At 37.6% G+C, this 24,807-nt stretch overlaps 3 protein-coding genes across 3 annotated transcripts in view; all 3 read left to right on the top strand.

Moving 5' to 3' along the window:
• The window catches only part of sh3bgrl (SH3 domain binding glutamate-rich protein like), a 31,324-nt gene extending 23,963 nt beyond the window's left edge, over positions 1-7,361 (top strand). Inside the window, exons 3-4 of the mRNA XM_020917713.2 lie at positions 1,927-2,007; positions 3,928-7,361. Of these exons, the coding sequence (XP_020773372.1) occupies positions 1,927-2,007; positions 3,928-3,966 (120 nt within the window). The 3' untranslated portion in view covers positions 3,967-7,361. The remainder of the gene's footprint in view (positions 1-1,926; positions 2,008-3,927) is intronic.
• Positions 7,362-8,036: 675 nt separating this feature from the next.
• Positions 8,037-12,343, top strand: si:dkey-237j10.2 (uncharacterized protein LOC568721 homolog). Its single transcript, XM_020917706.2, has 2 exons — positions 8,037-8,319; positions 10,692-12,343. Exons 1-2 carry the CDS (start codon positions 8,157-8,159, stop codon positions 11,267-11,269), a joined length of 741 nt encoding a protein of 246 aa, XP_020773365.1. The 5' UTR covers positions 8,037-8,156; the 3' UTR covers positions 11,270-12,343.
• Positions 12,344-12,864: 521 nt separating this feature from the next.
• Positions 12,865-24,777, top strand: LOC110153801 (sodium/hydrogen exchanger 2-like). The gene is made up of 13 exons (XM_020917723.2): positions 12,865-13,114; positions 14,442-14,664; positions 15,900-16,140; positions 17,604-17,854; positions 19,139-19,356; positions 21,334-21,530; positions 21,608-21,697; positions 22,068-22,138; positions 22,249-22,389; positions 23,243-23,339; positions 23,426-23,506; positions 23,672-23,735; positions 24,656-24,777. Exons 1-13 carry the CDS (start codon positions 12,865-12,867, stop codon positions 24,775-24,777), a joined length of 2,046 nt encoding a protein of 681 aa, XP_020773382.2.
• The last annotated feature ends 30 nt before the right edge of the window (positions 24,778-24,807 follow it).

The following is a 24,807-nucleotide window of genomic DNA, read 5'->3' as shown; positions in this document are numbered from 1 at the left end:
AAAAGCCTCCCTAAAGATGGCCTTGTGGTGTCCTCTGTTTCTTGCCTTCATAGAGATAGATAAAAGATTAATGACTTATTATGGAACATTTTTTGGCACAGCTATAGCATCTCTACACTCAACCAGAAAAAAAAAAAAAGGTCTATGACTAAATAAACCAGAATTAAACAAGGACTAAAGCCTTCCTTAGCTTTAATAAAACTGTGGTCAGACTCAGTTGGGGTGCATAGGTATTGTCTTTTCTTTCGGTTCGGTTTCTAAATATGCTCATTATGACCAATTAAATATGATACTTGGGGAGTCTGTTCATTTCTCTCATGTGTGAAACGTGTGTGCAGTGACTGTAGACTGTGACCCCAAGGCCCCAAATCCAAATCTGGTCCACATTATCATTCCTCAGGTTGTAGCAGCGCAGGGGCCATTTTAAACAACAGGACATGTCTGCTCCAATTTATCAAACTGTCTTAAAAGGACCTCAGTACACTGGAACTTTGCATGCACATTTACAACAGACAAATATAAGGTTATGTGTGGGGTGCATTGTATTGATACTTTGCAGCTGATCACATCACTGCTCTATCTGAAGCTTGTTATCTTATTAGCTTATTATCACAATCTGACCAGAAAGAACTGACTTAAACTGACTTTAAACAAGTTCTTCTCACATAACGTCAGTCACAAGTTTGCGAGTATTAGCCAAAGGTTTTTCTCCAAAGTAACTGGTGAACATTCTGCCAATACACATACATGTCATCATCAGTTAGCGCAAGCTATTTGTTACTCTGGCCTTGTCTTTCTTAAAGATAGGCTACAGTTTGTAACTTTCTGGAGGTGGCATGTCACCTGCATGATTCCATGGAAATATAAAGCTTCGGAACATTCCCCACTGAGATTTTGCCAGTTTTATGCCATGTTGTAGGATATTGTAGCCAATGGAACAACAATTCCATGGAAACAAGCAGAAGAAGGCCCTCCTCCAAATAACAGTCAGGTTTTTGCAAATGCAAGTCTGCTTACAATAAGAACACATGTTTTTCAGTGCAATAAGCAACTGATTCTTTGGCAAAAAAATACGTACTGTGGTTTGAATTCCCTGCCACTAAAAGTATACCGTCTCTTTCTCCTCTGTTAGAGTAGAACTAACAAATCTTGATATATCTGACGTAGTCTTTGTCTGTCCATGTTTTCCTTCTGCTGTTGATTTGAAGATAAAACTGATTCGACAGATCTTTTATCGAATGTTTTTTATCCATTGGTCGTATGGTTGGGCAGTCTGGCACTGAAGAACAGGAATAAAGTGAGTCAGGTCATTAAATGATCCAGCAGACTGGTGCGCCCCAGCTGAGTCTTGAGGCCCTGTACTCCGGGCAGGTGCGGCCCTGTACACCAGATATGTGCAGCCCTGTACACAGGCTGGTGCAGTGTATGGCCTCCAGTATTGTGAGCTAAAACTCCCATCTCCTATCTGACGAGTTCCACCTCTTCCCTTCAGGACGCAGGTTCCAATTGCCAAGCTGTAGAACAAAGGGGTTATGTTTTTTTTTTTTTTTTTGTAACTCTGAGCCAGTGTGAATGTGTGAATGTTTGATTATGTGTCTGTATTGTCTTAATGTGTACTGATGCCAAACATGAACATTGCTGCAAAACAAATTCACCTGAACTTGAACTTAATTTAGTAAATCATTTTAATTCTGAAACAAAGTATATTTCTTAGCAGTTTTATGAAATTTTTATCTCATGAAATATAGATTAAAATGGGACTTGAATATAGGTCACAGCCAGTCCAAAGACATGACACTACTAAATTATGCAGTGCTCCATTCTCCCTAAAAATAAAATAAAAGAGAATAAACCAGGGTAAACCCAGATTTGAGTTTCTTTTCTATGTGTTATATGTTGACATTGATCTTTTTGCCTTTCTGACAGAACTATGAAGCCTTCTTTGACGCTAGAGAGGACAACGCTGTGTATGCATTTCTGGGTCTGACAGCTCCCCCAGGCTCTAAGGTTAGACTTACATTACACAAATTCAACACCACACACCCATCTGCTATACTGATACCACGCATAACCCTGCATTAGTCTGTCTACATCTCCAGAGCTCAATTCTACCTTGTGATGTCATGTTGTGGTAGTTTTCAAGTTGACGGCTACCTTATACCTTTTTTTTTCCAAATGATTCTAGTGAAGGTGCATGGAGTTTTCTGTTTAAGAGAAGAACACAGCCTAAATATGCAGAGTTTATGTGTTAAACATGTGTGAATGAATTAAAACACAACTCCCGGTATGTTTTTGATGAGAAAACATTATAACATAGATCAGAAAATAGTGTATTATGGGCTCTTTAAAATTGTATAACTATAACGTAACTCAATTTCAGTACTTTAAGGCTTCATAGGCTTAATATACCAATACTAGAGCTGTACAAGAAGTTGTTGCCATATTCAAATCAGTATTTGAGTTAGCACAGTTATCAAATCGCAAAGGCTGTAATTATATGTACTGGTAGATGACAGACTGCTCCCTGTTAATAACAAAATATCATGTCTTTCATTTAAAAAATCTTGTACCTGTAGTTTTGACCTCCAAAAACATTCTTGTAGTAGTTTATCAGTTCCTTTTTAATTCTTTTCCCAAAGGTTATTGCTCCTGGGGCTGTTTACAACATGCACTCTGAACAGAATCCTAATCTAATCAACATCACTTTGAAATACGAACAATAATGATTTGACAAAATTGCAGCTCGACGTAATAACATTTTTACGACCATAATGACAAGTAAAAATGCTCTCTGGACAAGTAAAAAATGCTTTCTGCTGGAGGGTCCATCAAATACTTTTTTCCATGGGGATGTTATTGCTTTGTCTGAAATGTTTCACAGTATAGTGTTAAACCATTTTATCTTCATGGAAACCAGACCAAGTTACAGGTCAGGTCTGTGGAGAGGCAACACTCACAGTCAGAATGCCTGTTTTTCTTGGTCTTTGATGGACCCTCCACCAGAAAAGTTACACAGTGCACCTTTAGGCAATGCACACTTCACATTTCATTTTCTGCACAAAATTTTACTACTTTCTTTGTTTCCATGTGCTCTAATATTAGTTCTGATGAAGCCCAGAATAGGAATAATTCTAAAAGGATTCCAGAAAAGTATAATCATGTCCTGTTAAAGTGTTTTTTTGTTTTTGTTTTTACTCTTGATACTTGTTCAGATGAGTATCTACTTTCAATACCAGTTTTAGTATCAATTAGTATCTGATTTGCAATATTTTTGACAACTACAGTATTTAGTTAAAAAATCCCTGCACTAAAATGTTTGAATGGTGCAATCAAAGCAGTTTCTGAGTACTTTCACGTTCAGCTGCAGCGTAAAAACATGCCATATGTTCAAAAAAGGTTTATGTTTGTTCTACCATTTGTTGTGCATTTATTTAGCGCAAATTAGAGAAAAAAAATCACTCACACACACTACTATCGCCGTGTAGTTTGAAACCTAAATTGCGTGATCAAGTACCAATATGTATTCCTTTGATTTTTAGAAAAGTTAATATATTCTGTATAGTGTAATAGATGAATCGTACTGGAATACTACTTCTCTATACGTAGTTACTTCTGCAGATATCAGCGTACCTATTTAAAAATGCATTACTCTCGGGGTCCTGGGTGCTGTTTTTCCCCCTCAAATCCAACGAAACATTTTACCCTGGCCACACATGCTTTCTATTACATAACTCATCCCTTTCTTTATTCCCCAAAGCAGTCATGCGTTCACACCAGCTCACAACCGCCACCTCTCTGTCACAGGCGGTACTGCGACGAGGTGTGCCAGTTACTATAGAAACAAAGGGGCTTTCCTCCTTTCTATGGCATGTCATATATAAGCGCCACCATTTTAATCACATTTTCTCCCATGTGTCTTTTTTGCAGGAAGCAGAGGCTCTATTGAAGAAGATGCAGGACCAATAGTAGCTTTGGAAGTCCGTCTACAGTGTAATCCAAGTTTGGACCAGACCTGGACCTAAACAGGAGCTGAAGGCCTTTGCTATTTCAATCTGTGCATAATTGTTGTGGTGTTTTTTTATAATTACGTTCAAAGCCGTGCCTTGCCAGCTCGAGTGACAAGAGCTTTTTACGAACTGCTCTCTTGCAAGCACTCAGCCTATAATAATACAGGCCTAATAATATTACTTCAATCACCACAAGCACCAGTGTGAATGAGCTTTGTGGAGCTTTATGTCTTTAAATAGCGTTGTTCACAAATAGTCATGTTTAAATGTGCAACCATAGTTAAGTCAGTTTATGTTTACTGCAACAGAAGTGAGCTGGTTCTTTGACCTATTCAATTCCCTATTTACTCAGTATGATACTTATTCCACTCAAATGTACAACACAGGCATAGAAAAAAAATGTTTTAAGGTGTACTGTGTACTTGAAAGCTTTGTTTGAATATTCCACAGTATGGCATTAAACTTATCTATCTTTTATTCAAGTACTGCTGAGAAAAATACCTTAAAAAGCATGTATTCTTAGTGTGAGCGGGGTCAGCTCTCTACAGATCTGACCTGTAACTCGATCTCGTTGCATCATCTAATGGTCTCCGCGGAGATAGATCAGTTAAATGCCATGCTGCTAAACAAAGCCATGGAGACAAGCAAGTGAGGGGATGTTACACAGTGTAGCTTTAAAATATAAATAATTCTATAGCTCTTAAACCAAGCAAGGTGCATCCAATGTTATGTGCATGCACTGGGAATACTTGCTTACTTGCATTCTTGGCATTCCACTGATCATACAGAATTATTGCCTGACCAGCCAGTCCCTTTTGCATTCTGCTTGAGTCTTGAGACGATCCAACCACAGCTGCTGTTTTTTAGCACGTGTCTCTTAAATCAGAAGACATCTCTCGAAAATTCTCGTAACATTCAGAACAAAATATACAACTTCTTTTCCCGGAGATAAATAACAGTTTGGTGCTTTGATTGTTGATTCTGCAAAAAATCTGTGCTGTTTCCAATCCTATTATTTTATTTTTTTTCCTTATTTTACGTGTAAGCACCCTTGTTTGCTGTTGACCCTAATAGATCATGCGTCTCTCTTTGATTGGTTAATCTGTCTGTCAGTCACGCCATCTGTAAACATGAGACAGGACACAGCTCCAGATCCACTCGTCTCTGTAATGTTTTGTCAAAGTGTGTGGTTCTGCTGGTCAGGTCAATTAGAATCTGGTATAAACTTTGCACTGTGTAACTTTCCTTTTCCATGGAGATGCTATCACTCAATGTTCCAGTAAAGCATTAAACCTATCCAACTTGCAAATAACAATCAGTTACATGGGTTTTTATTGACCTAAAAACTTGCATTCTCACTGCGAGAGGGCTCGCTTTGCCACAGATCTGACATGTAACGTGTCAACGGCTGTCTCCTTAGAGGTAACTAAGTGTAATGCCATACTGTGGAACATTTCAAACAATATCTCCACGTAGAGAAGCAGATAACGGACCATCATTCAGAAAAGTTACACAGTGCACCTTAAACTATGATGACAAAAAAACACTTTAACAGTATGGTGGGATTTTTTGTGTCTGTCACATTGCTATAATTTTATTTTGGACAATTTTATCACAGTTGTACACAGTTGTATGGAGTAGCAGACTATATGTATATATACATTATACACGTCACAAAAAGGAACCAAATTTAGCCTGTGTTCTCAACCTTATAGACCAAAATGATAAGAAAACAATGGTGTACAAGTTCAGGGAAACAGAAGAGGAAGTTAAACGGCAAGACGTGACGTTGGTCCTATTTTTATGTTCAATGTTCTAACTTGTCTCCATTGCATTAGCACGATACATTCCCTGGTAGACTAATTAAATATTAATACTACTCCTACTTTAAATGACATTTCAGTGGTCTATTTGCTGTGGTCTGATTCTCTCTATCTTGGCCACTCATCACCATTTGTGTGTTAAAACAAAACACATTTCACTGATCTTTTACTTATTTGGGGTCAGTTGAGCTGTTCACTCTCCCAAGATGCGTTTACAATGTTAGACTTTTTTTAAATTTGCATGTCTGTGGAGAGGGAGAGGAAACAAGTCAGACCACATGTATTTTTTCTGCTTCTGTGCACCCATACAAATAATATAGTGGCTAAACTTGCCCATTACTACAACCACAGATAAGAAATACTGGACTGTTAATTGAAGTCAAAAACTCACTTGTACTTTTTCTAACCTAAATAAGTTTTCTTTGCCAAAATAGCACCTTTTGTAGTTTTTATTAGCCATTTTGGTAACACTTAAAGGTACACTATGTAACTTTTTGGTTGGGGTTCGTCGTCGTTTTGTTTCTCTGTTTGCTCTGCCTGGAATGTTCCACAGTAAATACATAAACATAAACAGATCTACTTTACATTTATTCAGTTACAGGTGCTTTTATAGCTCAAAATTGCTCCACAGATCTGACCTGTAACTTGGCCTGGTTTGGTGTCCATGATGAAAAGTTTAATGCCATACTCTGAATCATTCCACGCAATAACATTTCCATGGAGACAAGCATTTGGGGGACCCTTCACCCAAAAAGTTACGCAGTGCATCTTTACATGTATAAGAACCACATATTGATCCCTAACCACATGGTAATTTGTATGCCATGGTAAATAGATTTTTAGATAATATTTTGTATTTATAAAGCACAAATGTGTATAATGTCCATAGTTAATAAAGTGCAATTGCATCCTTTGCTCATAAGTATTACGTCCATCCTCCCTTCAGACAGATATAAGGCAGTGTCCACAAGCAACCCATGGATCTATAATAAGAACAGCAATCTGAGTTTAAAACAATTGCATCAAGATCACAAAAAATACAGAATATTGAAATGGTATTGAAAAGTAATAGTAGGCCTTTTGGATTTAAAAAGTGATTAAGACTTTTTCTTTTGCGATTAGTAAAGTAAAGTACTTTATAAATACAAATAGAAATATCTAATACACTTCTTTGTATACAATTTATTACTATCTAACCATTAATATGTGGTCCTTAAATTAGTGTTAGCCAGTTTTCTAATGGTTTTATGTTTACCTATAACATTTTGTTGTTGTGTATTGTTGATTTTTGTTTATGACCAAACTCTCCAGACAAAAGGATGTGAATGGATTGTTTGAGTTGTTGTTTGATCACATTGTGCCCTGTTCTTCATTGTCTTAAAGTGGCAATTCCAGTTTTACACAATCACAAGGTCCTTAAACAAAATTGTTATTAGAATCTACTTGTTAGAAAAAAAAACAAAAAACTGCATTTGTAACTGAACTGTTATTTTTATGTTGAATAAATGGTTGTAAGTTTAAGAAAAGTGTAGATTTAGTTTCTGATTTATGTTATAATGCTGTTTCGTCATCAAAAATATACATTAAACAATAAACTCTGCATATTTAGGCTGAGTTCTTCTCTCAAGCAGAAAACAGGTGCTCCACTGCGTTTTTAAACCACCACATACATTTACTTTTTAAAAAAATGTGTGTGATTTCAACCCGGGAATTGCCGATCTCTAGTGAACAAATGGTAAAAGGTAGCTATTAACTTGAAAACTACCACTTTGTGACATCACAAGGTGGAACTGGGCATTTTGAGCTTTACTCAAACAGGTCAATGAAACAAAACACAACTCCAGCCATGTTTGTGAGGAAGCAACATGGCTTAAAGCTCACAAGAGTCAATTTTGTAAATATAATATAGGACTTGTAAAGGGGCACTGTGTAACTTTTTAAATGGCGTGTCTGAAGTCATATTTTCTCCATGGAGATGTTATTGGTTTGCCTGGAATGTTCCACAAAATGGCATAAAATGTTAAAATCTCCATGGAGACAAGCAGGTGACACAACTTAAAGTGAAAAAATTAAATAAAAACACCTGTAATTGAGTAAATGAAACAAGCACCTTTAATTGACCACAAAATAGAATACACAAGTGAATTAGTTGTGGTTAATATTGCTATTTCCCATAAACTTAAAAGATTTGAATTCGTTTTAAGGAAGTGAGTAGAGAGGGCGGAATGTTATCAGTTGCAGAAGTGAAACAAGCCAGTCAACCTCTATAATTAAAAGTGCAGTTTTCAGTTTGAGACAATTCGAAGGAGAAGCAGAGGGGTCCAGCATGTTGGGCGAAGCGTTTTTGACAGTTTTGAATTACAGAGACGACACAAAGGCAGTCGAAATAAAGACAAAAATAAACGGGAAAGAAGCTGATGGCGTAGATAAGGGCTGCAGAGGAGCGAACATTTCAACCAAAACAGAACAGAAGGATCTGGCAGCAGCAGGTAAGGCCTTTTTCAAGTGGTAGATGAAGTACTCAGTTTGTTACTTAAGTAAAAGTACAGATACTGGGGCAAAAGATTACTCAAATACAAGTATCAGTAGTATTTTGCAGAGAGTTTTAGAACATTTAAAAGGTGAAATGCAGTGATTTTGACAACAAGTTTAGAGGATTTGAAGTGGGTCGGTTGATTTGTTCATTTTTCTAGCTGTTTTTTGTGCATCTAGTTTGCTCAAAGATGAAATACTAAAGTGAATATGCTAAAAAGTCTAAGCAGGTCTCAAACCGGTCCAAATCTAAAATGTAGTGGAGTAGAAAGTACAAAAACATGCTCTCAAATGTAGTGAAGTAAAAATAAAATGTATTCACTGTAAAATGCACTCAAGTAAAGTAAGACAGACACCAAAAGTATTGTACTTTTATGTTTGTACTTCATTTCCTTCCACCACTGTCTTTTTCACAAACAAATTATTTAAATATAATTACTATGCTGAATAGGTAAGCAGTTTCACTCAGGAAATAGCTTTCTGATTATACTTTTAGCTTACTTTAAGTGCGTGTTTGTACTTGTGTAATCATCACCAAAACCACTGTCAAATTGGGACAAAACTGGAACTAAACCTCTGAGCTAATCTTTGGTCAGAACATGAATCAGGAGTTGACCAAGACTGAGCCAAGTGTGAACGTACCCTGAAATATTTGGTAATATCAGAAGTATTGTAGGTCTGCATTTAAAAGGTGCCATTTTTAATAGAAGTTTGGTAGGAGTGATATAAAAATGCATTTGAGAATTTACAATCTGCATTTTGACAGTTGAAGCATAATTTCCACTTTATAACTCTCACCCGCCCACCACTTGTACTAGTTTAGTCTGCATTTTACTGCATTAAAACAATACACAACAGTTTTGATAAGACACAATGAGACTAAGAATGTATAGATCGAAAATAACTTTAGCTTATGTGAAAACTAGTGGACTCTTCGTGTGGCTGTCTGCTATATGAACTTCCAGAGGCTTGTCCTAGTTCCTCTTTATTGCACTGTTTACGTGCATTTTCAAACCCTGCATGTACGATATGGAGTTTATGTATGTAAGTAGAGAGCTGTGCAGATAGAAGGTAAATGTTGGATAATAAAGGACAATACAGGAACAGTCAAAATACAACTATAAGTCAACTAATGATGAGAGGAAACATTATAACATGGATCAAAGTTGTTTTGTTGCATAAGTTGCATAAGTTAATATCTTCAGCCTTTAGGTATAGTCAAAAGGAAGCGGTATCATACACGTCAAAGTGGTTTAGGCTGAAGCTGAACTTTACTTACTTTTATCTAACATACATTTCACCACCAAGGACCACGTAGCAACAATATATGCAGTGAAGATATTTATTGATGGATGATACGATGAAGTCATATGCGTCAGTATGTGTGCTCCATTTCATGTGGCCAGCCCAACCAATACATCACCCCCTTTGTAGATAATAATGATAATGATAAGTTTGTTTGGATGTTTCCATAAATACAAATTGATAAATGATAAATTGCATTATCATGAAGCAAATGATAAACTGCATTTTTATACAGTAGTCAACAGATACGTAAAGGCAATTATTTTACATTGGTCATCACAAATATAATCTCCAAAAAATGAGGAGAATCAACGCTTACCTACCCCCTCCCCCTTTTACAATCCCATTAAAGCAATAGTGTGCTTCTGCCAGACTCTTATAATCATTCACATTACTCTAGATACAAAATAAATATGTTATAGTTTACATTCAGAAAGCAAATAAACTTAAATTCCTTCTTCTGCATACTTAGCTATAATCATTTCTTTATATCTATGTTTAAACTATTGTTTATATTTGGCCATTTTTGAGCTCATCACCCATAGAGTTCAAAATTTTGACCCCACAACCTGAAATGCAAAAACTTTCTTTGCTGTACGGACTCTTAGGACTTTCTCTTTCAATTAAAAGTTTCTGAATAGTTTTTGGTAGCTCTTTTCTTTTTGTACATTATTTTTGGTGTCTGAAAACTTATCAAATCCTTAAGTAAAACCCAACGTTATGAATTATTCTTTTGTGTAATAAGTAGAGTGGTTCTAATATCGTTTTATAATTATTACCCCAGATCTCAGCACAATACGTCAAATATGGTGCGACTAAAGAACAATAAAGTGTATGTAGACCAAGTTTTTCATCAATAATAACACCTAGAACCCCCCTAGATCTCTTAAGGCTAAAGACAAACAAGAGAAAGGTAATTAGATGTGTGGTTGAGGTGAGCTGTGATTCGCTGGAGAAGAGGAGAAGGAGGTTGAGGTGTGGTCCTGCTTCTGAATCTCATTTTAACTCCGTAACTATTTTCCAGGTTGTCAAAGAGAAGCACCAGTCCCTTGCCAGAGCCCCTCAGGTCTCCTCATCCCGGGAAGGCCTCCAAACTTGACCCTTGACCCGGTGGTGGTGGACTGCAGTCTTCTAGAGCTCTACCCCGACCTCCAAGTGGCCGATTCAGGGCCCATCCCAGTAGCAAAGTGCACCTCTCAACCTCTCATATCACCTCCCATTAACGTCCCAGTCCAACCAAATCCCAGCCCAGACCCCAACCCGGACCAGGGGTACTTAGTGATGGGGGGAAGCGTGAATATCAGCGTGGATATCCCAGAGCTCAGGACAAACTCAGTGCTCAACGGGATGTTGGAGAAGAAACTGGAAGAAGTTTATTTACAGCATCTGACAGAAAACTTGGCAAGATGTAACTCCAACATAGGGAACAGTCTTCTGCATGGTCTGGTGCAACCTCTGGAGCCCAACACACAGGAAGAAGTCAGTGTAGAAGAAGCGTCAACCTCTAGTGAGAAAACCATCAGTTATTTACGCACGAGTAACACAGGGCACTGCTCCACCAACTTCAGCTCCCCAGTCCTGAGGATCTCTCAACAAGACTGACAATACACAACAAATAATAATAATAATAAATATAATAATAGAAATTAGAAACACAACTGACGGAATGAAATGCATATTTTTGTTTATTTCACACATTTGTTTAAATAATGACTATTATGACATATACTGTAGCTTGATTCCTGTAAAATGATGCTCTTAAACGCCACCTGCTGTTGTAAATAAGTATCGCAGCTGAACGTTGCCTTCAATATCAAAAGGATTGTTAAAAATAAATAACGGTATTATATGTGTACGCTATCGCCAAGATTGAACAAGTGCATTAAAGGTGCATATTATGCTATTTTTTGATCCATGTTCAACCATCAAAAACGTGACTTGGGTTGTGTTTTGAGTTAGTCACACATGTTTAACACACACATCCTGTGTATTTAGGCTGTGTTCTTCTCTCAGATGGAAATCACCCTGGTCCACCTTGTGATATTATGTGGTAAAAACAGAAGTGCTCCACTTTTCTTTTCTTTTTTTCTTTTTTAACTCTATACACCTTCACTAGAATTATCTGGATGATTTTTGTCCTGGAATTGCCAGTCTCTACAAAACACTACATGACATCACAAGGTGGAACAGAACATTTTGAGCTTTGGAGATGTAGACAAACTAATAATAAAAGGTTACTCAAACATGTGGGAATGAAGCAAAACACATCTGTGGATACATTATTGATGAGGTAACAGTATTATAACTTGACTTAAAGCTCACAAGAATCACTTTTATGTAATATAGGACCTTTAATCACAATGATTTGCTTGCTGTTTTGCTATCTGTCTTTTTGACACTTAATAATGTAATGAAATAATGTTTTCATTATGAAATTATACAGGATGTATGAAGAGTTTGTGTACAAAAACATTTTAAAAAAACAAAGATGTGACAATTGTAATTTCCTCTTGGAAATGCAGTATTTTTGACTGTGAAATTAGTTTTGTAAAAAAATATATATAACTATGTCTTCTTGATCACTCAAATGTTATTTATATTACCTGCATGTAGAAACAAAAATAAATGTTAAATAAAGATTCATATATTTTACACCTCCTCGTGTAATAAAACTCAGATATTGTTCAGTTCTTTTATCTTATCTTTTAAATAATTAGTTCTTTCCTGAAATCAAGTACATTTCCCAGTGCAAATTAAACATACTGACGACTTCACTGTTACCTGCTTTTGTGAACAACATGAACATAGCTAACCTTGTAGCCGCTGCGTTCCAAATAGAAAATGATCATGGGGGTGCTTCTGGCTCCATTGACTCTGGCTCCAATTGACTCAACATGATCCTGGTGCTTTTATTTCACTATTTTGTCTGCAAATAAATTCCTATTCCTAATATGAATGAAACTCAGCTCCAAATTCACTGTGGGTGACATCAGACCCCCTTAGCCCACTTCTTTCTACAGTCTATTGTGTATACAGTATAGTATTGTCATGTGAAGAGTCAGAGGTGTTGGCTGGTGCGCTAATGCCAGCTCAGGGATTCCAGTGCACATTAGAGTGTTTTGTATTCTCTCCTTTTATCTGCTCTGCCTGTGTCCCTGTCTGTCTGTCTCTCTGCTGTGTCCCATTATGACTGCGTGATGGCTCCTCTGCTCCTCTCTTTACTCGTACACACCTGTTTGATGGTGGGATGCTCCACCCGTACCCCTCCTGTGGACCCCTCCGAGCCCCAGCCCATGCACTCATCTCTGGGGCAGAACGGCAGCAGTGAGGGGGTCCCGTTGGTGGATGTCCCGATGGCTCTGGGGGTCTTCAGCGTGGACTACCACCATGTGCAGGCGCCGTTTGAGATCGTGTTGTGGATTATGCTTGCGTCGCTGGCCAAACTGGGTGAGTACCACTGTGAGATTTGATTATAATACTGAAAGGAGAAAGGTCAAGTTCAGAAAAAAATAAGAAAATATAGTAACATCATAATATCATCCAGTTTTATATTTTGTGATCTCTCCTTACACCTTCACTAGAATCATTTGGATGATTTCAGCCCTGGAATTTCTATTCTCTTCTGAACAAAAAGTCAAAGGTAGCTGTTAACTTAAAAAATACCACTTCATCACATCACAAGTTTTAAAAATGTAGACAAACTAATAATGCAGGATAACTCAAACATGTGTGAATGAAACAAAACACAACTCTAGATATGTTTTCCATGAGGTAACAACGTTCTAATATTACTTAAACCTCACAAGAGTCAATTGTAATATAAGTTCTTTAACATCGAAATATATAATGACTCTTCTAAAAGCTGTAGAAAGACATAAAACAATTTGTTAGATGGATGAATATAATCAGATAACAGATCATTTTTGATCATTAATTTATAATTGGTGGACTTCAGTAAGTTTTCACCATTTTAACATACTAGTTTTAACATAGTACCAGGGATGAACTTCATGACTTCTTTATTTGTATATGAAGGATTGTCTGATATGAGGAAGCAATGTTTTCTTTTAATAATGTCAGAGGTTCAAAAAAGTCCTGTGACGTTTGAAAGAAGTGATATTAAAATTAATTTGAGAATTTACTATCTGCATTTTGGCAGTTAAAACATAAATTGCACTATATATATTTCTCACATGCTCACCACTTCCTCTAGTTTAGTTCCATTACACTGATCACTAGTGCACTGTACTGTATGTGAACAAGCATTTTATTTCATCAATAAATACACCACAGTTTTGATGATGAGACACAAAGAGACTAAGAATGTATAGATCAAAAATATCTTTAACTTATGTGAAACCAGACTCTATAACTGTTTGCCAAATGAACTTTTAGAGCCTGGTGTTACTTCCACATTATGCACATTCACTTTATTGTACAGTTTACTTGCATTTTCAAGCCGTACTTGTATTATCTAGAGGTTACATATTTGGAATAATCTACTAAACTGAACCCAGATTTTAGAGTTATTTTCTTTATGGTATTTTATAACATCTTCAAAAGGAATACCTTAGCTCTTACCTTACCTTACCTTATCCTTAAGAGGATTGTGCTGTTGCAAAGTGGCACTAAAACTGTTGTCACTAATGGTTCTGCTCACAAGTCTGGTTAAAAAGGCTAAACTACTTTAAAACTTTCAGATAAAGGATTCAACTTTTGCATAAACCTCACTGAAGATTTCTAGTACATGTTACATTAGTTGTATCCTCTTCAGGTTTCCACTGGTCCGGCCGGGTCCCTGCGGTGGTCCCTGAGAGCTGTCTCCTCATCATGGTGGGACTGTTGGTGGGCGGCGTCATCTATGGCGTCCGTCACTCGGCCCCGCCCACTCTGAGCGCTGATGCCTTCTTCCTTTTCCTGCTGCCCCCCATCGTGCTGGATGCGGGGTACTTCCTGCCGGGGAGACTGTTCTTTGAAAACCTGGGCACCATCCTCTGGTCAGACCTTTGCTCTGTGTTGTTTTTGGAAGAAAGAACTTAAGATCATGGACAAGATGGGGTGTAATCATGATCTTAAATTCTTTCTTCTCAGTCAAACTCTATTTCAAAACTATAAAGTGAAAAGTTCCAATTTTCTGGTCATGGCTTGCGTTACCCTATGCTGGATTACTTTGCAAAAGGTAACACAGTTTATTGTTCCTGTTAAGACATTTGTCATCTCTATTTGACCCAGATCTTGAGCTTGGCTTGGTCTGGTCTGTTGGTATCGCTTATCACTTGATACAAAGACTTCTAAGCAAGCAGGTGTACACATTAAAAGACCACTTAAAGGGCCCATACTACATTTTCTGATCTATTATAATGCTGTTTCCTCATCACAAACATACCCGGAGTTGTGGTAATACAGGAAATGCCCTACTGTGCTTTTAAACCCCATGCACCTTCATTAGAATAATTTGGATGATTTAGTCTTGGAATTGCCACTCGCTACTGAACTAATGGTAACTTGTTAACATGAAAACTACCGCTTCATGACATCACAAGGTGCCCAAGCGATTTTGACAGACTAATAATAAAGAGTTACTCAAACTTGTGTGAATGAAACAGAACACTCACAACACACACTGTTGCCTAAAACGAGACTTAAACCCAAGGGGACAGGGCCTTCTCTGTGGCCTGACTCAAGCTCTGAAACACTCTTCTCCTGCCCACGTCCGAACAGCCCCCACAGTGTTTTAAGTCTCGTCTTAAGACCCACTTTTATTCTCTGGGTTTTAACACCGTGTGAGTTGTGTGGTCCTTTTAATTTATTTGATTGGTTTTATTTATTTATTGCTATTCCATGGTCTTTGCTCTTATTTTATTTGACTGGTTTTATTGTTTTAAGACTAGTATGATTAAATCTGAGCATTTATTTGATCACTTTATCATTGTTTTTATTATTATGCATTTGTTCAGCACTTTGGAAAACTGTTTATGAAATGTGCTATATAAATAAAGTGGACTGGATTGGATATGTTTTATGAGGAGATAACATAACATGGCTAAAGAGTCAATTTCACATAATATAGGACCTTTAATCCTTAACCAACTTGGTAAACAGAGGTCAAATATACCTAAAAGAAATTATTAACAAAGTGATAGTCATAATTACTCCTTAATCCAGTCTGAAATAACTGAGAAACAGACTTAAGTAACTCCCTGTGTTTGTCCCTCTGTCCTCGTTCTCTCAGGTATGCGTTGTTGGGGACCCTGTGGAACGTGCTTGGTATAGGCCTGTCTCTGTACGGTGTGTGCCTGCTGTGCCCCTCATCTCTGGGGGACATATCTCTTCTTCACTGTCTCCTCTTTGGGTCCCTGATCGCTGCCGTGGACCCCGTGGCCGTCCTCTCTGTGTTTCAGGAGATGCACGTGAACGAGCAGCTCCACATCCTGGTGTTTGGAGAGTCTCTGCTCAACGATGCTGTGACTGTGGTGAGGAAGGATTGAGGGGGTCAGTCAGATATTTCAAAGTTGAAATATTTAACATGCATTACTATGCATGTCAAATATTGCCTTGAATTTAGTACTGTACATCTTCTGCTTATCCGGGGCCGGGGCAGCAGTGTAAGCAGAGACTCTCAGACTCCCTTTACCCCGGACACTTCCTCCAGCTCCTCCGGTGGGACCCCAAGGCATTCCCAGGCCAGCTGAAAGAAAATAGTCCCTCTAGCTTGTTCTGAGTCTTTTCCGGGACATGCTCGGAATACCTCCAGAGGGAGGCGTACAGAAGGCATCTGGAACAGATGCCCAAGCCACCTCAGCTGCTCTTCTTGACATGGAGAAGCAGTGGCTCTACTCCAAGCTCCTCCCGTATGACTGAGCTTCTCACCCTATCTATAAGGGAGCGCCCAGCCACCCTGCAGAGGAAACTCACTTCAACCACTTCTATTCACGATCCTGTTCTTTCGGTCATTACCCAAACGTCATGACAACAGTCCGATACACCGACTGCATCACACTGACGCTGACTACTAACAGACAAGACCATGAGATACTTGAATTCCTCCACTTGAGGCAAGGACTCTCCACCCACCCGGAGAGTGAAAGCCACCTTTTTCCAGTCCAGAACCATGGCCTCGAATTAGGAGGAGCTGATCTTCATCCTGCTGCTTCACACCTCGCTGCAAACTAATCCAGTACATTTTTGTTTAAAGGTGCATTACATACCTTTCCGGATGGAAGGTCTGTCACCTCCAGACAAAGCAATAACATTTCCATGGAGAAAAGCATTTAAAGGACCCTCTGCCAGAAAAGTTACAGAATACATCTTTAATCATTGACAAGAACTAGTGTGTATCAGTTGTGTAGTCTTATATTAGACCTGGTTTAGCCCTAGTTTAGATCTAATAGACCTGGTTTAGATCTAGTGTTACTTTAAGGCATATGTCTTGATGTGAAAAGTTTGAAAACCTCTTACTTAGAGGCTACAAAATAACTTAAAGATCCACTGTGGAACTTTTGTGACTGGGGGTCTGCCAACATCGCGTCTCCATGGAGTCAGTATGACATAAAATGTATCTAGACAAGCAGGTAATGCCACCAGGCCTTGTTACTGTTAAGATCTGTGGAGAGACAATCCCACTTACAGTAAAAATGGATGTTTTTTCAGATGAAATGTGCATTACTCATCACAATTGTGAGAAAGCAAAGAAAAGGTAATTAGTGTTTTGAAGAGATAAGTATTTTATTCTTTTTTAGCCTATAACATGTGGACATAAACCTGTACTATAAAATATCTGACTGAGTCCTGAATTGGGATTATTTGGTAAGTTTCTCGTTATATTAAGTATAGTTATAGTTTATAGTTCATATTTTGAGTTTGAATTAGGAGAGACAACAAAAAAAAACAAAAAACAAAAAAAAACATTTGACTATATTTGAAACTTTCTTTGTAGGTTCTGTACCAGTTGTTTGAGTCCTTCTTGCGCCTGCCCTCGGTCTCTGGTCTGGATGTCCTCTTGGGGGGGTGCAGGGTGCTGGTGGTGGGCTTTGGGGGTCTGTTTGTGGGGCTGTTCTTTGGACTGGTGGCTGCTCTCACCTCCAGGTTCACCCCCAGAGTCCCAGTCATAGCCCCCCTCTTCGTCTTCCTCTACTCCTACCTGTCCTACCTCACGTCCGAGATGCTCCACCTCTCTGGCATCACAGCGTGAGTCTTCACAATACAACACATTTGTATTGTATTTTTTATTTTTTTACTCCATAAATATTACATAAAAGTTGTAGAAATGAGCCTGAATAAAGTTACACATGTGCTTTTTTGTAAGGCATTTTAGTTGGTTGAGAGCCACATGCACTAGTTTAATCAGACTAGTTGTTGGATGCAAATCACACTGAAACAACATAACTACAAAAGCACCAGTAAAATAAATAAAAAATGTAATGAATGTAATGAGTTGATGCCATCAGCCAAAAGGTACAGGATCCCAAACTGTAAACTGAACAGATTCAAACATTCTTCTTTCGTGCCATTAGCCGTTAATCTGCTAAACTTAGATAGTGCAGTTAAAAAAATAAATAAAGTAAGGCTTAGAGAATATGCAATTAAAACAGTGCATATATCAAGGAAATGTGCAATCAAAACTGCACATAGGTCAAGAAAATGTGCAATCAAAACTGCACATAGGTCAAGGGAATGTGCAATTAAAACTGTGCATAGGTCAAGGGAATGTGCAATCAAAACTGCACATAGGTTAGAAGTATGTGCAATTAAAACTGCAAATAGGTCAAGGGAATGTGCAATCAAAACTGTGCATATGTCAGGGGGATATGCAATCAAAACTGCACATATATCAAGGGACTGTGCAATTAAAACTGCACGTAGGTCAGGGGAATGTGCAATCAAAAACTGCACATACATCAAGGGAATGTGCAATCAAAAACCGCACGTAGGTCAAGGGAATGTGCAATCAAAAACTGTGCATAGGTCAAGGGAATGTGCAATCAAAACTGTGCATAGGTCAAGGGAATGTGCAATCAAAACTGTGCATAGGTCAAGGTAATGTGCAATCAAAACCGCACATAGGTCAGAGGTATGTGCAATCAAAACTTCACATAGGTCAGGCGAATCTTATCTTATCTTATGAATTGAAGTGGAAATCCTCGCCTAAAATACTGGGTTTACAATAAGCACAGATATAAAAATATGTAAATGTATAAAAATATGTAAAAATATATTTTCAATACATTTGTTTTTAAAAATTCAAATGAGTCCCAGCCTACAGCCAAAAAGAGTATGGATCAAATCAGTGAAATCTGCGCTAATTTACCACAAATTATCTTAATAATTTTGCACTTTTGCACAGCCTAAAACCTGGTAATAACCTGGTTTTTACTACTGCTGAATCAGTGTGTCTCTAGTTTAAAGCCCTAAATGATTACACTTACTTATACAGACCTCTTTCTCACTGTCTAAACTTGCCCTCTCTCTCAGGATAGTGACGTGTGCAGTGACCATGAAGCAGTACGTGGAGGCTAACGTGTCTGAGCGCAGTAACAGCAGTATCCAGTACTTCCTGAAGATGTGGAGCAGTGTGAGTGAGACTCTGATCTTCATCTTTCTGGGCGTGTCCACCATCCAGGACGTGCACATGTGGAGCTGGGCCTTCGTCTGCTCCACTCTGCTGCTCTGCCTCATCTGGAGAGGAACAGGTAAAAACACTGCATCATCTGACAAATGTTATCACTTCTATTATTATTATTATGTTTCCTCATCAAAATCATACCTGGAGTTGTGTTTTGTTTCATTCCCACAAGTTTAACACACTAATCCTGCATCCTATATTTAGTCTGAGTTCTTCTCTCGAACAGTAATCCTTTATTATTAGTCTGTCTACACCTCCAACGCTCAAAAAGCTCTATCCCACCTTGTGATGTCATGTGGTAATACAGGAAGTGCTTTTAGTGTTTTTAAATTTCATATCCCTTCACTAGAATAATTTGGATGACTACAGCCTGTGCCAATCTCTAATGAACAAAAGGTAGGCGTTAACTTGAAAACTACCACTGCATGACATCACAAGGTGGAACAGAGCATTTTGAGTGGCTCGGGAACTAGTTTCAGAGCTCACAGAAACAAAGTGTTTTAGTAGAGGAGCAGCAGTATCATGAATGATCTTATACAGCAGACAAACATTTATGTGTACATTATCAGGTTTTCAAAAGGTGTTTCACAAGAATATGACAATGGTGGAATAGCCGACTTTTCTTGTCATGGGTCTTTAGAGGCTTTTATATAAAGATTGTAGAGGCCTCAGAGCTGATTTACAAGTCTGTGACCAACTCGTTATGCAGTAAAGAACGTGTGGCGTTATCATTGCATTTAGATTCAGTAGTCAAGGAGATGTATCTGAAATTGGCCATGTTGAATTTTATAGCGTTTAACTTTTTAAAACATACATTTCGTTCCAGAATATCCCAGATATGTCACCTGATCAACATTATTAATCTTCTGCCAATCAGAATTTCAGGATAGTTTTGAGGTTTGTGACAATTTGTAAAGAACAGTGAAGACAGTTTTGTCGATATTTAAAGTGAGTCAATATTTTTTTTAATAAGCAGAAACCTCAGTCATCTCCTCTGACAGTTTTTGAGCAACTCCGTGCACAGTTTTACCATGAGTATATACCACAGTATCATCGGCATACATGATTATCTTAACATAACAATACATATATAAGCAACATCTGTATGCATGGCTTCAAGCTCTCAAGAGTCCATTTTGCGTAATATAGGGCTTATATAGAAACAATGTCACATCTAGAGCAGAAGTTGTTCAATAAAACAAAGAATGACCAAACACAAAAAATCCAAACAGACATGACAGCCATAATGACAATGAACCAACAAAGGGCAAAGGAGAACACAGGGTATATATGCACATAAATGAGACACAGGTGAGACATTAGGGTGGGGCAAACAATCAATACAACAAGAAGTCAAAACACACACATGGCTAGAGAAATACAAAATAAAACTGGGTCACGAATAGTAAAATAATTCAATGAAAATTAACACCATGACAGCCAAAGATTCAGACTGGAAGGCTCCCTTCTGCTTTACCTGCTCAGGGTATTCTTCTCCTGCCGTATGCTGCCGGTCCAGTCTATCAACACTTGTGCCACCAGCTATTCTCTGTGCCAGACTCACAACGCTCATGCAATATCTTTTAACTGTTCAGCTCACACAGCCCCCCCTCCAACCCATCCCCATCTCTGCAGAGGAGTTTTTCATCACTACAGGGTGTGGGCCCCAAGAGGAACACTCCTGTCTCATAATATCACCTCCAGTACATCAGTCATTGTTCTTTTCTGGGGACTAAACACCAAAGTTATGTTATTATATTCTTAGCGCATACTTAGTCTATTTTTGAGTGAGTTCAGATTGAAATGTTTTCTCATGTTGTTTGATAAAGAACAAAATGAGACACACGGTTTTTCCCATTCTTCTGCTCTTGGGTTGAGAAGTGCATAGGTACACAAACTCTAGGCCTTACGATTTGTCAGACTTGACATCTAATATATTTAATTACATATAGACAATGTGCTTTACACCCGAAGTCTGTGTTATAGCTTTAAAATGACTCATAAATATAGTAAACTACTATTACTTCCCCGTGTCATTTTTCAGGAGTGCTGCTGCTCACTGCTGTGGTGAACAAAGTGAGGAGAAACAAAGTGACATTCAGAGACCAGTTCATCATCGCCTACGGTGGCCTCAGAGGGGCGATCTGCTTCTCTCTCGTTTTTCTCATCGATGATTTTCCCAAGAAGAGGCTCTTCATCACTACAACCATCATCGTCATCCTCTTCACTGTGTTTGTCCAGGTTAGGTCAAAGTTTTACTCAAAATAATAATACTCCTGCATAAATATGCAAGGTTATTTTGTGATTTTGCATTTCAGGGCATGACCATAAAGCCTCTGGTGGACTTGTTGGATGTAAAGAGGAAGAAGAGAGCTCTGCCCACTGTCAGTGAGGAGATCCACAGCCGGGTGAGAGAGAGAATACCAGGGCTGTTTTGGGGTTTTGAAATCATTTTGTGTACTAGCAGAATAGTAGTTTAAGTATAATAATTTAAAGGGCTCATATAATGCTATTTTCTGCTATATGCTATGTTATGATGTTGTCTCCTCATAAAAAAATAAAATAAAATAAATAATAATAATAATAATAAGTTATGGAGTTGTGCTTTGTTTCATTAATACGTCTTCAAACCCTATGTGTTTAGGTTGAGTTCTTCTCTCAAACAGAAAACCACCTGAATATAATTTAAAGATTTGGGAATTGAATGTTTCTTTCTAAAGCATTTTCTTGGACTATTAAATTACTAAAAATTAAACCATATTCTTTCTCTGTTCCCAGCTCATAGATCACCTTCTGGCTGGGATCGAGGATGTGGTGGGATACTGGGGACAGCACTACTGGAAAGACAAGTAAGGATTCAGTCTGCTCAAGTACTCACAGTCACCACTAGAGGACGCCATTGATCACACAGCCAGCCCTATGGAGCCCTTTAAAAAGTGTGACATTTTGTGATGCACAGGTTTGAGCAGTTCAACACAAAGTTCCTGCGTCGGTTCCTGATTCGAGAGGAGCAGCAGAATCGCTCCAGTATTCTCCGAGTTTATCAGGAGCTGGAAAGAAGAGAGCAGGGGGCACACAGAGAGACAACAATACAGGCCAGGTATAGTTCACAATGTTATGTTTATGGTATGAACCGCATATATTATTTATCTTACAATGTAAACCTGCACTCTAAGAAATGAAACACAGAGGTTTTTCAGACCACATCACATATTTGTTTTGGATTTATTTAAAAGTTTAATTAATTATGCTTAATTGTATATAAGTAATAGAGTAATATTCTAAAGTAACACAGACACTATAACACGTATGTAACTAACAATGCTGTGGTGTAATTAACAGTGTTGTGTTGGATTCATTCAAACGGCCGGAAGTGCCACGATGTAGAGAAAACATCACTTACGTTAATGCTTTTTCTTGGCAAAATATCTGTGGAAATGCCTCATGTATTTTTCACCAGCTTCATAAATCTGCCCCATCACCAAATCTTCATCCAACAAGGTCCACAAAAATATATTCTGTCATGAAGAATTTATGCACAACTAACAAGGTAAGAAAGACAAAAACTTAAGAGGAAGTAATAATAATAATAATAATAATAATAATAATAATAATAATAATAATAATAATAATAATATAATTTTATTTGTATAGCACTTTTAACACTTCCCAAGAAAAAAAACAAAAAACTAAAACATTTAATTCAATAAAAACAATAAAACAGTCAAACAATTACCAAAATGCAAGAGGATACAATCATCTGTGGAAAAGTGACCCACAGTAAGAATGCAAGGCATTAAAAAAAACTAAAAGGGGGGTAATAATGATAATCCCTCCACGGAAGATTCCAATATAGTTAATAATATCTCAACAGCAACAGAAACAAAAAGTGGAAAAGCCTATACCAGAAAAGTTATTTAGAACACTTTTACTTTTTCAATGATTTTGTTCAGAACAGTTCCTCAAACCGCCAGTCGCCCTCTGCTTCCAGAAGAGATGGACAGTATCAGAAGAATCCTCTCTAGAAACCTGCATCATTTCAACAGCAGGGTACAAAAACACAGCAATACTTTTAGTAACAGTGTAGTCTATAATTATAAACAATCATATTTATAAAGTGATTTTGTGTCCTTCAGATGCCCGCCTACAGCCGCCACACTCTGCACCAGGACAGGAGCCTGCAGAGACACAGGAGTCTGGGAGAGAGGGACACACAGGTACAAAAGCAATACCAACAAGCAGATGTTTTAAGATGTTAAGAAAACATGTATTTATTTATTTTGTACAAGTACAAATAACATTACACGAATTAGAAATTAGACCAGTTAAATTTGTTTTACTCATATTACCCATTTATTAAAAGATTTGAATTCAATATTTAGGTGGAGGATGCAGAGTTTAATGAACTCCACATTCTGAGGAGTGGACTGCGCAGATCCCACACTGGTGAGATCTGTTATAGACGACACCACTCATCTTCTCCAAAATCTATTTTATCACCCTTTAAAAACTCAACTTGGAAAAAAGTAGCAGTAGTAATTGCAATAGTTGTAGTATTAGTAGTAGTTGTACTAATAGTGTAATGCTAGTAGTACTAACTACTTTTTCTTCTTCTTTTCTATGTACAGTGTGTAGTAGTAGTAGTAGTAATAGTAGTAGTTGTAGTTGTACTAATAGTAGTTGTAGTAGTTGCTGTAGTAGTAGTAGTTGTAGTAATGCTAGTAGTACTAACTATTTTTTTCTTGTCTTTTATGTACAGTGTGTAGCAGTAGTAGTAGTAGTAGTAGTTGTACTAATAGTCATTGTAGTAGAAGATGTAGTTTTAGTGGTTGTAGTAGTTGCTGTAGTAGTAGTAGTAGTAGTACTAGTTTTTTCTTTGTTGTCTTTTCTATGTACAGTCTGTAGTAGTAATAGGTGTAGTAATAGATGTAGTTGAGTAGTAGTAGTAGTAGTAGATGTAGTAGAGTAGTAGTAGTAGTAGTAGTAGTTGTAGTTGTACTAATAGTAGTAGTAGTAATAGTAGTAGTAGTAGTTGTAGTAGCAACTAGTTTTTTCTTTGTTGTCTTTTCTATGTACAGTGTGTAGTTGTAGTATTAGTAGTACTAATAGTAGTTGTAATAGGAGTGGTATTAGTAGTAACTAGTTCTTTTTTTTTTTCTTTGTTGTCTTTTCTGTGTACAGTATGTAGTAGTAGTTGTTGTAGTAATAGTTGTAGTAGTAGTAGTGGTATTAGTAGTGACACGTTTTTTTCTTTGTTGTCTTTTCTATGTAAAGTGTGTAGTATTAGTAGTGGTAGTAGTAATAACATGTTGTTTTTTTTGTTGTTGTTGTTTTGTTGTTGTTGTTGTTGTCTTTTCTGTGTACAGTTTGTGCCATAAGTCCAAGCTGTGCCTCCCTAGACTCCCCTCTCCCAGACTTACAGACAGCCCCAAAACACGGACCCAAAAAACACCTCAGCTTTGACATAGAAAATGAAAAGAACAATTGATTCTCTGATAAATTAAATCACCTTTTTGTT

The sequence above is a fragment of the Boleophthalmus pectinirostris genome, unplaced genomic scaffold (assembly GCF_026225935.1).
Source record: "Boleophthalmus pectinirostris isolate CB_2022bp ecotype Guang Dong unplaced genomic scaffold, ASM2622593v1 HiC_scaffold_23, whole genome shotgun sequence".
In the NCBI taxonomy this organism is placed as follows: domain Eukaryota; kingdom Metazoa; phylum Chordata; class Actinopteri; order Gobiiformes; family Gobiidae; genus Boleophthalmus; species Boleophthalmus pectinirostris.
The sequence above is the reverse complement of the archived record's forward strand: the minus strand, read 5'-3'. Positions and strand labels throughout refer to the sequence as shown.

Bases quoted from the DNA above. Each gene is read 5' to 3' on its own strand.
- si:dkey-237j10.2 (XM_020917706.2), top strand. From the start codon at position 8,157: ATGTTGGGCGAAGCGTTTTTGACAGTTTTGAATTACAGAGACGACACA. The intron at 8,320-10,691 runs GTAAGGCCTTTT...ACTATTTTCCAG, and splicing joins GAAGGATCTGGCAGCAGCAG to GTTGTCAAAGAGAAGCACCA.
- LOC110153801 (XM_020917723.2), top strand. From the start codon at position 12,865: ATGGCTCCTCTGCTCCTCTCTTTACTCGTACACACCTGTTTGATGGTG. The intron at 14,665-15,899 runs GTCAGACCTTTG...TCGTTCTCTCAG, and splicing joins AACCTGGGCACCATCCTCTG to GTATGCGTTGTTGGGGACCC. The intron at 17,855-19,138 runs GTGAGTCTTCAC...CCTCTCTCTCAG, and splicing joins CACCTCTCTGGCATCACAGC to GATAGTGACGTGTGCAGTGA.